Source organism: Schistocerca serialis, chromosome 11 (assembly GCF_023864345.2).
Source record: "Schistocerca serialis cubense isolate TAMUIC-IGC-003099 chromosome 11, iqSchSeri2.2, whole genome shotgun sequence".
NCBI lineage: Eukaryota > Metazoa > Arthropoda > Insecta > Orthoptera > Acrididae > Schistocerca > Schistocerca serialis.
This window is the reverse complement of record NC_064648.1, coordinates 214,001,921-214,016,464: the sequence shown is the minus strand read 5'-3', so window position 1 is coordinate 214,016,464 and position 14,544 is coordinate 214,001,921. Positions and strand designations below refer to the sequence as shown.

General features: G+C 39.9%; 1 protein-coding gene across 1 annotated transcript in view; it reads left to right on the top strand.

The window, feature by feature from the left end:
• LOC126426986 (uncharacterized) overlaps positions 1–10,772 on the top strand; it is a 104,060-nt gene extending 93,288 nt beyond the window's left edge. Inside the window, exon 7 of the mRNA XM_050089143.1 lies at positions 10,553–10,772. Coding sequence (XP_049945100.1) covers positions 10,553–10,669 — 117 coding nt within the window. The 3' untranslated portion in view covers positions 10,670–10,772. The remainder of the gene's footprint in view (positions 1–10,552) is intronic.
• The last annotated feature ends 3,772 nt before the right edge of the window (positions 10,773–14,544 follow it).

Here is a 14,544-nt window from a genome sequence, read left to right as displayed (position 1 = left end):
GAGGATCATTTACTTCACTTACCCATTGATAAAAGGCACTACTTTTTGATGTCATTATACTATCCAGCCTTCATATTCAATAAAATTCTCCATCTTCTAAGAGAGTTGCCATTTATAATTTATTTAACAAATTTAACAAAAGTTTAAGCTTTGGATACTTCCTTTAAAAATCGAAGTATAGGAAGTCTAAGAACGTCACTGTCTTTGGTAAGGTTTGGACTTCAGTATTATCACAACAGAATTTTGAAATATTACAAGGCGCAACAGTGGTCATTTGCTTGAAATTGTATTGTAATTAACTAATAGATTTTCAATTACAGGCATTTAAGCTAAACTAATCACTTTTTGAGATTGTGAAAAGTGGGTCTACAGTGTTAACTTTCTTTTTTTTTTTTTTTTTTTTCTTCTCTCTCTCTCTCTCTCTCTCTCTCTCTCTCTCTCTCTCTCTCTCTCTTTAGGTTTCAATTTTGAAGTACACATTTTTGTATTGTACCGTCTTTATAATGTCTTCAGATCCTGTTGTCTCCTGAATTAACAAATTTTAAGTGGTCTAGGGATAGTGTCTGTGACTTGTAATCAAAACGTCTTACTTGTAATCAAAACATATTCGGTCACAGGTTTGAAACCTGTCACCATTTAAATTTTGATTAATAATCGGCAATGGTGGCCGGAGACTTCAGACAGAAGTCACCCTCATTCTGCCAAGCCTTGACAAGGAGGGCAGAGGGGCAGGCAGAGGTTCAGGGCACTCTCTTGTCCTTGGAGTGGGAAACTGCCCCTGAAGGTGGAAGAAACAGCAATGATCAATGGTATGGGGATGCAGAAGGCAATGGAAACCACTTCATTAGAAACACACGACATGTATCCACAGGACATGTGGCCTGTAATTGAAAAAAGTGTCATGATGATCTCTCCATTGACAAAAGATTCCGAAATAGCCTCCCAGAAGAGACTGCCTAGGGGGTGACCATGAGAAAAACATTGAATAACCAATGAAAGGATGACGTTCTACAAGTCGGAGTGTGGAATGTTAGAAGCTTGAATGTGTTAGGGAAGCTAGAAAACCTGAGAAGAGAAATGAAAAGGCTCAATCTAGATAGAGTAGGGGCAGTGAAGTAAAATGGAATGGAGACAAGGATAGTCAGATGAGTATAGTGCAATATCAACAGTAGCAGAAAATTGTATAACTGCAGTAGAATTTGTTATGAATAGGAAAGTGGGGCAGAGAGTGTTTTACCCTGAACAGTTCAGTGATAGGATTGTTCTTGTCAGAATTGACACCAAACCAACACCGACAACAATAGTTCAGGTATACAAGCCGACGTCACAAGCTGAAGAGATAAGAGAAAGTATATGAGAATATTGGAAGGGTAATACAGTATGTAAAGGGAGATGAAAATCTAATAGTCATTGGGGGACTGGAATGCTAGGGGAAGGAGTAGAAGAAACGATTATTGGGGAGTTGGGCTTGGGACAAGGAATGAGAGAGGAGAAAGGCTGATTGAGTTCTGTAATAAATTTCGGCTAGTAATAGCGAATACTCTGTTCAAGAATCACTAGAAGAGGAAGTATAGTGCACAGCTTGTGGCCTAGGGGCTAGCGTTGCTGCCTCAGGATCATGGAGTCCGGGTTTAATTCCTGGCCGGGTTCGGGATTTTCTCTGCCCGGGGACTGGGTGTTTGTGTTGTCATCATCATCATCATCATCGTTTGTGAGAGTGACTAGATTGGATTGTGGGAAAGAATGGACTGTGTAGAAATTGGGACTTTGTACAGGTGCTGATGATCACGCAGGATGACAATGATTGTTTTGTGGTGTACTCAACCCCACGGAACAACAATCATCACAAGGAAGTATACTTGGAAAAGGCCAGGTGATACAGAAAGAGTTCAGTTAGATTACATCATGGTCAGACAGACTTTCCGAAATCAGATACTGGTTTGTAATGCGTACCAAGGAGTAGATACAGATTCAGATCACAATGTAGTAGGGATGAATAGTAGGCTGAAGTTTGAATGATTAGGCATAAAGAATCAATATGCAAAAAGATGAGATACAGAAGTACTAAGGAATGACGAGAAAAGTTTGAAGTTCACTAAGGCAATAGACATAGCAATAAGCAATAGCACAGTAGGCAATACTGTTGAAAAGGAATGGACAATGCTAAAAAGGGCAGTCACAGAAGTTGGAAGGAAAAACATAGGTACAAAGAAGTTAACTGTGAAGAAACTGTGGGCAACAGAAGGTATACTTCAGTTGTTCGATGAAGGAGGAAAGTACAAAAATCTTCAGGGAAATTCAGGAATACAGAAATAAAAGTAGCTGAGGAATGAAATACATAGGAAATGCAGGAAAGCTAAGTAGAAATGGCTGCATTAAAAATGTGAAGAAATTGAAAGAGAAATTATTGTTGGAAGGACTGACTCAGCATATAGGAAAGTCAAAACAAGCTTCAGTGAAATTAAATGCAAGGGTGGTAACATTGAGGGTGCAATGGGAGTTCCACTGTAAAATGCAGAGGAGAGAGCAGAGAGGTGGAAAGAGTACACTGAAACCTATATGAAGGGGAAGATTTGTCTGATATGTTAGAAGAAGAAGATTTATAAGAGATAGGCATCCAGGATTAGACTCAAAATTTAGTAGAGTTTTGTAGGACTTAAGACCAAATAAGGCAGAAGGGATAGACAACATTTCATCAAAATTTCTAAAATCATTGGGAGGAGTTTCAACAAAATGACTATTCATGTTGTGTAGAATGTATGAGTCCGGCAACATACCATGGGACTTTTGGAAAAATATCATTCACCTATTCCAAAGACTGCAAGTGCTGAAAAGTGGGAGAATTATTGCACATGCAGCCTAACAGCTCATGTGTTCAAGCAACTGACAATAATAATGTACGAAGAATGGAAAAGAAAATTGAGGACGTGTTGAGATGACCAGGTTGGCTTTAAGAAAGATAAAGGCACTAGAGGGGCAATTCTGACATTGTGCTTGATAATGGAAGCAAGACTAAAGGACAGTCAAGACACATTCATAGGATTTTTCAGCCTGGAAAAAGTGTTTGACAATGAAAAATGGTGTAAGTTGTTCGAAATTCTGAGAAAAATAGGCGGAACTTGTAAGGAAAGACTGTAATACACAATACACACAAAAGGGAACAATAAGAGTGGAAGATCAAGAACAAAGTGCTCAGATGGAAAAGGGTGTAAGACAGGGATGTAGTCTTTCGCCCTTACTGTTCAATCTGTACATTGAAGAAGCAATGATGAGATAAAAGAAAGGTTCTGGGGTGGATTAAAATTCAAGGTGAGAGGATACAATTCACTGATGACATTGCTACCCTGAGCAAAAGTCAAGAAGTTTCAAGAAGAATTACATGATCTGCTGAATGGAATGAACAGTTTAATGAATGCAGAATGTGGATTGAGAGTAAATCGAAGAAAGATGAAAGTAATGAGAAGTTGCAGATATGAGAATATCAGGATTGACGGTCATGAAGTAGATGAAGTTAAGGAATTCTGCTACTTAATCAGCAAAATAACCAATGATGGATGGAGCAAGGAGGAGATCAAAAGCAGACTAGCCAAGAAAAGTCTACTAGTATCAAACATAGGCCTTAATTTGAGGATGAAATTTCTGCGATTGTACGTTTGGAGTGCAGTGCTGTATGGTAATGAAACACGGACTGCTGTAAAACCAGAAAAGAAGAGAATTGAAGCATTTGAGATGTCATGCTACAGATGAATGTTGATAAGGTGAAGAATGAGGAGATTCTGTGCAGAATTGGAGAGGAAAGGGAAATATGGAAAACACTGACAAGGAGAAAGGACAGGATGATAGGACATCTGTTAAGACGTTAGGGAATCACTTCTGTACTAGAGGGAGCTGTAAAGGATAAAAACTGTAGAGGAAGACTGAATTTGGAATACATCCAGCACATAATTGAGTATGTAGGAGAGGAATTCGGTACTAGAGGGAGCTGAAAAGGGCAAAAACTGTAGAGGAAGACTGAATTTGGAATACGTCCAGCACATAATTGAGTATGTAGGAGAGGAATGCAGCCCGCCATTGAATTAATCAGAAGACTGATGATTAAAAGAAAAGTGGAAACAATTAGACCACAGTCTAATTAGATAGAATATTTATGTGATAATAAAAAGAATGAGAGATACTTCACCAAATGTGAAAGTTGATAAATTTGTGTACACTTGTGGGGTAGTCATGATTCTGTATTTGTGATAGTCCTGGAGCACATTAAGTGGTTGTATTAAGTATTAAACATGCCCCCCCCCCCTCCCCAGGTTTTGGCGTCTTCAAAATGGCTCTGAGCACTATGGGACTCAACTGCTGTGGTCATAAGTCAGGCGTCTTCAGTACACACATGATTATAGAGTTCTCCTGTTGTACCTTTCCTCCTCGGGTCACACTTTCAGGTGTCGTTTCTGATTCTGATTTCCAGCAAGTCATCAGGTTGTCCATTTAAAAGGAAAGAAAATGGTGGTAGTTCTATACCAGCAAACTGAATTATAATCTTAATACAGTATAACCCTGCTTCCGGAATTAACGTTTTCCTGCTGTTTACGACATTTCTTGTCGGTCCCATCAAATTTCCTATGCCCACGATGTTAATTTGATTTTGCGTCAACATATTTTTAACTTTCCAGCAATTTACGCCATATGAAAACATGTTTGTGGACAAAATATGATGCTGGCATGATGTTGGCTGTCCAGTAGTGTTTACAAATATTAAGTGTTTAAGTTTCTTGACACCAGGGCACTCTTCTACTCAGCGGATTTGAACTGGTAAATGAGTAAAAGTTGTCTCAATTCGTGCCGTATCTCCCGCCGTTGCCAAACTCTAATGGTGTGGTGGCTGATGGAGTAACTGGGTTTATTCGATTGAAGATATCGTGACCAATCACAACCATTCTCAAACTGTTTCTACTGCGCAAATGCAGCTTTGCGATTGTTGTGATCATTGGGACAGCTTTTTCGAACCATATTTAGCGTGTTTTGGCTTATGGCCACTTGGAGCGCTAGTTGACGCAGTCATTCACTTTGCGTTGCTCAAATGTTTTAATGCACTGCAGTTTTAATGTATACACAGCGACGGTTATGTATTGTATCCATGCTGAGCAAAACGTGTATTGAGAATTTATTCTCGTTGTCAAGTGCAGTATTTATGTATGTATTTTTTTGTGATGTTACACAAACAAACAATGAGAGTGATAGTTTGCGTGTGTGTGTGGTTTCCTACATAACTGATGAGGCACAGTATCTCATAACCTCAAAACGACAACTGCAGTGCAAGAGACACAGAATAACACACATTCAGACACCATACAAAATACATATTTGCACTTGACAACGAGAAAAAATTCTCAAAACGTGTCATGGTAAGCATGAAAAAACATGTAACTAGTGCAGTATTTCATTATTTAAATAAAGAATGACATGTACAGGCCTTCAAAAACATTGATTGTGACATGAAATTGAGTCAAATGTTCTTACTTCCCAGATAGTTATCAGTTTCAGTTACATCAGTGGTTTTTATTAGGTAATAATCTTTCATTAGATAGTGAAAAAGTCCCTGACAAGTCTTTTGATGCCTGTTATGTACATATATCATACATAAAGTGCAAGTGGGTATCCTATACGTAACTTTTACAGCTTAAAATGTTATTTCCCACATTTTACTTTTTCCAGCGGTTTACACCATTTTTTTGAAGTTTGAAAAGTGTAAAAGCAGGGGTTTCACTGTATCTTCTAACCCAACTACATGCACTTGAATACATTACATGCAGACTCATGAAAGTACAGTTGGTTGGTTGGTTAGATTATACTCACAATGGTTTCAGTTCTGAACATAAGAGTCAAAAGAAGAATGAGTATTTGCTTTTCAATATTCCTGATCTTCTTTCATAATTTTCAAAACCAGCAACTTGGTAATGTCTACCAACGTTGAATGACAACTCCTCTTATTTTAGTCCTCTGGTTGATGCAGCTTTGTGCCTTTCAACATTTTCAGTAGTGAAATCCGTGGGTATAATAAATGTTGATGAACTTTTGTGACATATGTGTGAGTACAAACATTGTGTTCAATCAGTTTCTCACATTAAAAGTTTATTATTTTTTGTTCATTAGCATTGTTGTCTAGCACATACATGGAATTATGTAGGAATGGAGTACTCTGAGATCCTGCTTGACACACTGTGATGTCGGTAGCTCTGTGCAACACGTCACCTGAAAAATACCTCAGAAAATAATAAAAATACAAAACAAATATCTGAACTTATACAGGTTATTATCTACCTATAAAAATACTTTTCTTGATTACTCACCTCTCATTTAATTATTATTAAAATTATAATAAAATTTGGTGTACATATGCTTGCTCATGTATAGACAATGAGGGTACAGAAAATTTTGCTTGTCTAATGCCTATGAGACACTTCCTGGAATTAATGCAGCTGCATTCGGTACCCTCTCAACAATAAACATAGAGATGTGGAATGTATTAACAGGACAAGCAAAGAACACAAAAAAATAAATGGCTGTATTCTGGCCATCAGCAGGTTTTTCTGTGAAATTGACATGATTTATATTCAAGAATTTGCCCGTGGTGTAGGAGGAGTTATTAAGGAGGAATATCTTTAATCTGCATTTGAAAAATACTGCTATTATCTGTGGGGCATGTACAATTTCCACAGATTTCTACTTCTTTCTGTGCCAAAGTCCTTTTCATTAAAGGGTAATGCAGATCATTTTCCCTTCCACCATTGTACTTGTGAATCTCTGTGTTACTCTCAAACACAGCTGTATTGTTGACAAATTTTTTTACAGGGGAACAGATGTAATGTGAGGCACTGATTAATATTCCCAGCTTCTTAATGAGATGCCTGCAAGATGTACATGGGCGAACATAATTCTAATTACTTTCTTAATGCGATGAATACTTTTTGATTAAGTGAGAAGTTGCCCCAGAAATTATCCCATAGGATGTCAGTGAGTGAAAATATGCAAATTGTTATTTTACTGACTTCCACCAGCTCGCACATGTCTAATTGTAGCTAGATTGATGAGTTCTGTGGTGTACACTTGCAGCCACTGGCTACCAGTTTGCCACTTGTGGATCACATTTCTAGTTGGGCATTATTAAACCCTCACATATGTGCACTGTGCAGCATGCTGAGAAGTTACACCACTATTTTACTAATTTTTGTTTTGGGAAGGGCACATAATTCAATCAGTTTTGTTTTCCAATTATTTTTTCTTATATTTGCAATTTTTAGTATCCCATTGTGAACTGTAGTCTTCAGTTATAACAGTCAGAGAGCAGACATGTTTACACTCAGTGGCTCTCCTGGCCTGATCAGCTAGTCTGTGACAAGTTACTGTGTAATGGATTCTATTGCTTGTAGTTCTTAGAATGAAGTTTTCATGAAGCAGTGGAGTGTGCACTGATATGGAACTTTGTGTCAGATTAAAATTGTTTGCAAGCTGTGACGCAAATTCGGGACCATTGTCTGTCGCAGGCAAGTGCTCTACAAACTGAGCTACCCGACCATGACTTGTGACCTATCCTCACTGCCTTACTTTGGCCAGTAGCTTGCATCCTGCTTTTCAAACTTGTCAGCACACACCCCAAATTTGTTTTTGGAATGATCCCTCTGTTCTTGACCGAGCTGTGTCTCCGCAATATCAGTTTTTTCAGGAGTGCTAGTGCTACAATTTTCACAGGAGGATGTCTGTGAAGTTTTAAAGGTAGAAGATGTACTGGCGAAAGAAAGGCTCTGGTGACTGGTTGTGTGTCATTCTCTGATAGCTCAGTTGGTAGAGCACTTGTCCACAAAAAGCAAAGGTCCCTGGTTTGAGTCCTAGTTCAGCACATGGTTTTAATAATTTTTGAGAATTTGACTGGAGTGGGCATTGTAACTCCACAAATGTTAGCTGCACAAAATAAACGTTTTTTTTTTTTTTTTTCAGTTGAAATTGCTTATGTTGATTTTTAAAACACAGTTTGAATCTCCCAAGAAGTTTCATGTAATAGTTCTTTTTCAAACATTCGAGTGTGAGTTGCACTAACCTGTGTGGATTAGTTTCATACGGTAACGGTAAGTGCAAGTCTGGGCTGAAGCTCGATAGGGTTGAAATTGTAGTCGTCCTTAATTATAGAATTTAAGACGCTCACTTTCATTTATCTGCTAAGTGGTAGATTGGAAATGGGAGATGGGATTACTGCTAGGCACACGACTGAAGTGCTTAACCTGCCATCATTTACCTGTATGCAGGTTCTGCACTCCCAACTAAACATTTTCCAGTTGCTTTCAATTAAATTTGTGAATGTTAATGTTCACTGAAATGTCAGCAAGATGGGATGGACAGTTACGGTGTGCACACTTCCTTGCATATACTGACAAGAGTGTGTTGTCTGTATTGTCATTGCCAGCATTTCAAATGTCTAATGTGTCTCCGCAGCGCTCCATCTCAAAAGGATTACTTTTGAGGAAGACTTCCTCTCACTAAGCATTTAGTTCATATTCTGCAGGGGCACTGGTAATTAGTGTGTATATGTAGATATAATTATGCTGTATGGTGCCATGAAAGCATTGTTGTAGCCTGTCATTAAGGTGGTGAATAGCACAGTTCATCCTAAATTCAGTCTTGTTAATAGTGAGAGAGATAATTAAAGAATATATGTGTTGGCGTGGAAGTGTAAAAATCTCTAGGCCCTTGAAGGTTCTGTGAGATGTTTGGTTATCAAGCCAAATGCAAAATATGCTCAATTTTATTGGGAGGCCAGTATGCTATTTTCTTCATTTGTTTTAATGTTTGAAAATGTGTTTTGTTGCCTAAGTGTTAGAACAGTGTGTGTGTGTTTGTGTGTGTGTGTGTGTGTGTGTGTGTGTGTGTGTGTGTGTGTGTGTGTGTGTGTGTGTGTGTGTGCGTGTGTGTCGAGAGAGAGAGAGAGAGGTACTAATACAATGTCTTCTTTTTTTAATACAATTTTTCTGAGCATGTAAATGTTTCTATCTGTTTGAGTTGCCCTTTCTACTTCTGTAAGCATTGCCTCTACAACTGCCTCATTGTCACTGATACCAGCTTAAGTGTGGATGTCCTCAGAGAGGTCAGCTCTTCTTTGTTCTCATTAGTTGCTAAATATATCCAGACTGTCTGGTCTCTGGACAACAGGAACTGTAAGGTCTCTCATAGGTCGAAAATGTCAAGAATCCAATGGCATCCTGCCGGGTCTCCGTACCCGTTTAAGTTTCTGCAATTGGCCACTGAATGGTGCTATTGAGATTTAACATTACTACTGTTCGAAAATTAACATTTTGGTGTAGTTAAAACATTTGCAGTTCAGAAACTGGCCAACTATATTGTCTGCAGGGAGTGTTTAAAGAAACAGTGCTCAGGAAATGGATTATATCTGAGTGGTTTCGTCGAATGACTTAAGATTTGCGTGAAAGTCTAACTCGATAACAGTACCTCAAATAGATTTGTTCACCTTTGCTAATGAGTCACTTCCAGAAAAGACTACTCACAACTGCTTTGCAGAATCTGGTTGTGGCCGTGCTTCTGTTACCGGTTTATTTCTCGAAGGCTGACCAAAATCAGTTGTTTCAAAAAACATGTGTGCTGTGTACAACACGATTGAAGGCGGTCCGCATTGGCTTTCCATGAGGTAGAGCCATCCTTAGGCATATTAGAGACTGTAGCACATTTGATTTTGCGTCAACATTTAGTAGCTGTGAATAAGATCTGTTCCCACTGGCTTTCACACAATTTGGCCAAAGTCTGAAAACAGGCTTGTGTCACTTTGTGTGAGAAATGCTTTAGGAAATTCAACTGAGGAAAACAAAATCTGTTTATAACATTATAGCAGGAGACGAAAACTGGTTGTATTTGTAAGAATCGGAAACAAAGAAGTGGTCATCTGTTTGGGTGTCCTCAGGTGAACCAAAACCAAAAGAGGGTCCTGGAAGCATTTTGCTTTCAATCTTGGTTACACTCAGCACATTGTAACCTTTGCTAAAAAAGGATTGAAGAACAGCTAATCCTGAATGGTACACAACAATTTCTTTGGCACAAATCATTGATGGAATCGCGTAAAAAACAACTGAAAACATCACATCATTCTTCATCACTCAATGTCAGTTCTTACACATCACATAAGTTATTTACTGGAGCAAAATCCATCAAATTAATGGCTCATTGTCCACATTCACTTGATTTATTGCCAAATAATTCCGTTTTGTTCCCTTGTGTCAAACAAAAAATACTCGGACAGCAATTTTGTGCCAATACTGGAGTGGAAATTTTTTTTTTTTTTCAGAATTGGTTCAAATATGTGCAGAATTGAATAAATTTAAAGGCAACTGTTTTGAGAGACAGTAAAATGATTTTTACAAAAAGGTGTTTTTCTTTCGTTGTTTTTGAAAAAACTTGAAAGGCAGCCGCTGCACATCATTTTGGTACTATAGCATCATAATAAATGACTGAGTGCTGCCAGAAAGCCTCTACTTTTTTATGGTTTTATCGTTTTCAGAGCAAAGTGCAGGAGATATTGGACCATAGTAAAACAGCTTCAGAGGGCAGGAGAGACAGTTCTGGAAAGAAACCCTCAACATCTGAAGCAGAAAATGGAAGAACGAAGAACAGATAGCATTAATTTCCATATGGTGATGCATAAGGTGGATGTAGACAGAGTTAGGTTATCTGACTTAAAAGGTAAAATATTTGATGGTATTAAAAATGTAAATAATAGAACATAATAATAGAGTGCTATTAACTGTGTACCAGTGTGTCGGGGGTACTTATTACGTTCCCATTAGTCATCCCATCCATTCCAGTCAAGTCCAGAATGGAGCCATCGAGTCATTCTGATGCCCACTGCATCTGTCGTTAATTACAACATTGCTCTTTGTCTGATGGATCTTCTTAAGTGTCATTTATCCCAGATTGTATGAAAGCAAATATGGACGTATGAGCATGTGCTGACAATTCACTGTTGTTTGCTTGTATCTGTGACTAGTTGTATACACTGAAGGGACCAGGAGAGAACACAGTAAAGTAAGCTTATATGTTTTTTTCACTGAGTGCCATACAGGTGTGACTCAATAGAATTCTGGTTACGGTTCTGGTATAAAACTCTGAGATTGACATAGGACTATTTTGCATGGTGGGTGTGTTGTTCTTGATTCAGCAAGCAAAATGTAACAGGAAAAGAAAAATGTATTAATAGATGTCCAAATTTCTATGCAGGTGTGCAGCGCTTCACTGAATTGCAGCTCCATCCTTCCTTAGAATTATTTCATTATCTTGCAAGTACTTTAGTTGACACTTCAAGCTGGCTTCTTGTTAGAGCTGAGGAGAAAATTTAAAAGTAGAACATTAATTACTGACATGCACAATTAAGACACATAAAGCTTTTGGCCACAGTCTTCATCAGTAAAAGATAGACATGCACCATTTTCACACACAAACGGGCACACCTCATGCACACACGACTGCCAACCCTGGCATCTCACGCCGGACTGCATTTCAGTCCGAGATGCTGAAGTTTGCGGTCGTGTGTATGAGGTGTGTTTGCTTGTATGTGTTTGTGTGTTGTATGTTTCTCTTTTACTGATTAAGGCTGTGGGCTGAAGCTTTATATTAGTGTCTTTTGATTGTGCCTGTCTGCAACTTGATGTGTCTTGTTTGTGGTAAGTAGCAATCTATCTTTTCTTACATTGATGATATTCCTGCCTGGAGTTTCCATTTTTTGAATGGTAATTACTGACAAGCGACATAGCCTAAAGAATAGATAGCATTTACACACTGCAAATGGAGAAATTTACAAAAACCTTGTGCCTTAAATAGTTCCTGATGTTTGCAGTGATATATGTAAAGCACAGATTTCATTAATGTACATGTAAGGAAGATAATGTCACTAAAGTACAATTATTGAAATGTGAAATATATATACAAGGGGTGGTCAAAAAGTTTCTAGCCTGAGATAGTTACCGTAATGTCTCACACAAACACCACCTACTTTTATTGTGGGTATGCAAGTTAAATTTAGCAGCTCCAGCTTCGTTAGTTTTGGCACTAGGATGCGTTGTATACCATAGTTTAAGCAAAATGGTGACTATCAAAGAAACAAGAACTGTACTGTGATTGAATATCTTAATTTGAAGGGAATGACGCAGGAGGAAATTGTGGAGGACATGTTGAATACACTTAAGAACAGTGCTCTGTCTTATGCAACAGTGAAAAACTGGGTGTCCGACTTGAAATGTGGAAAACGAGTGTGGAAGATATGCCTAGGAGCATGTAGTGGGAATTCTGCCACCGAATGTATCAGGATGACCAAATGGAGTGGGAAGAGGTAGAAGGCACCGTATTAAGACTCGTCCAAGCTTTCCAAATGATTTATTGTTTCCAACTACAGTGCTGTTTTCCGCTGTATCACAGAGTCCTGCAATACTGAGGACACCACTTCGCTGTCTGCTGAACGGATTGGTGCGGAAGGGCTGCCTCAGCAACCTGTACATGCACTGTGCGTCGGCCTTGTATGTCAGCGGAGTTGCATCGTCGTCAGAATGCCGGCAGTTGACTCAGTGGTCGGCGTCCCTGCCGACTCAGCGCAATTCTGTGTGAGCCACAGGCGGCCAGCTGCGCGCTTCTCGCCGGCGTGGCTGAGATCGTGGTGACAAGAAGCGCATGCAATCCGGCGTCCGAACCTGCGACCCTCGCCTCGGGATGACTCCGGCGTGTGTTGGAAGCCAGGACGACTGCCCGTGGTAGTGAGCCATGGCGTGGCCTGCCGCTGACTGGCTACGGACCCTGCGTCGGCCTCGGAGGGTCGAACCAGCGACCTGCTGTGGACTGGAACGCTGGCGCTCCATCTGTTGCTATGAGGTGCTGTGCTCGTGTGACATGCCCCGCTGTCCAGGAGAGCCGCCACACTTGAATGAATCTCTTCGCATCATGTACTCATAACACGCTAGGTTGGCCAGTGGGCCCCTTCTGCCTGTGATTTGCGACATGCAAAACCGCTACGTATACTCTTTCAGCAATTTGACGGCCCTGTGGCCTCTATTCTACTTCACAACTGTTGGTATGCGTAACTCACTACAATCCGGCCCTCACCTGGCTGTAACTTCTGCTCAGAATATTGCACAAAACTAACTTTCCCTATCCTAAATGGTGGTGCTGCTACATTATTCCCCTCTTCGGAAAGACCCGGTCCCCAGTTCGACCTTTAACTAGCTCGTTAACTTGTTTGGGTTGGCACCTATGGCATATTTCCTTACTATTAGAAACCTTGAATGTGATCTAGTACCCCTTAAAACTATGGCATGAAACAAAACATAAAAATTTCTTACTGGACAACCACTGCTTGATCAACCCGTTACCTACTCATCTCACGCCCGCGGTATCCAATCCACTGGGACTTGGACTACCTTTGGTTCCCTCTTGGAATTCATTATCCTCCAGATCAGAAAGAAAAAACACAATACAAAGTTAAGGCTGCGATGACACTTGGCACAGAGGTGCTCAAAATGACTGTTATTTGTCATTGCCTTTCCCTATACTGAGCGACATGTTGCACAAGCTGTTCGGCTGATATGCGCCCCTCTTGCTCTAAAATGAACTGGTATATGTATCTCAACAGATGTGGCTCCAGAGTTTGATTTAACAAGGTCAAATTCTGCCTTGGCAAAACTCTAAAGAGGCTTCTGGCCAGTACAACTGTGGCTGCGTAACATTCAATTGCATGACTCTTGAAATTGACGCTGGCAGATGGAAGGTTGGTCCTATTGTGTTACACTTAGTTCCATTGATTAAAATCCCGCTCCCCTCGAGCTCTATACGTTTCGCTTCTGCAAATACTCCCCGCTCAAAACAACTTGCTACTACTACCAAATTCTCAAAGGTGGAAAAGATCCAATGCATCCCAACCCGTTGCAAGCTCAATTTTGGCTGCACAATGTCCCTTGGACAGTCTATTCCTTTCCGCTGGCTAAAAATAACTGCACCGTGCATGTGTCCCGATTGGTACTTACCACTCTGACTGGACATACTGTTGCCTTCCCTCTATGGCAGCTTCGTAATTCCTCCCTTGCCATCTCGGCATACCGGTTTCTAGTTGCCGAGATCAGCAATAACTCTTTAGTTTTCACTTCCACAAACTTGCTCAACGCTCCCCACTTTACTGGATATGAATGGACCATGTAACACTGAAACCTCGCATTCTTCCCCATAACCCGGAATTGGACCAAAATATACGCTCATGCTGACCAATTGTTCCCTTACTGTTGTGACATGGTAGAAAAATGGCAAATTTTGCTCACTGGGCTCCATTATTATATATAACCCCGACAGTAGTTCCTTTTGCGCCTTGCGCAACCCGCGTAAATATTGGTCCGGCGGTAACAAATCGGTACTTATCTGGCCTGCATGATGCAGCACTTCTTGCAGATTCGTTATTACTTGTTGTACATCCCACACACTGTCAGCTACTCCTTGCAAAAGTCTGGTTAACACCACCCT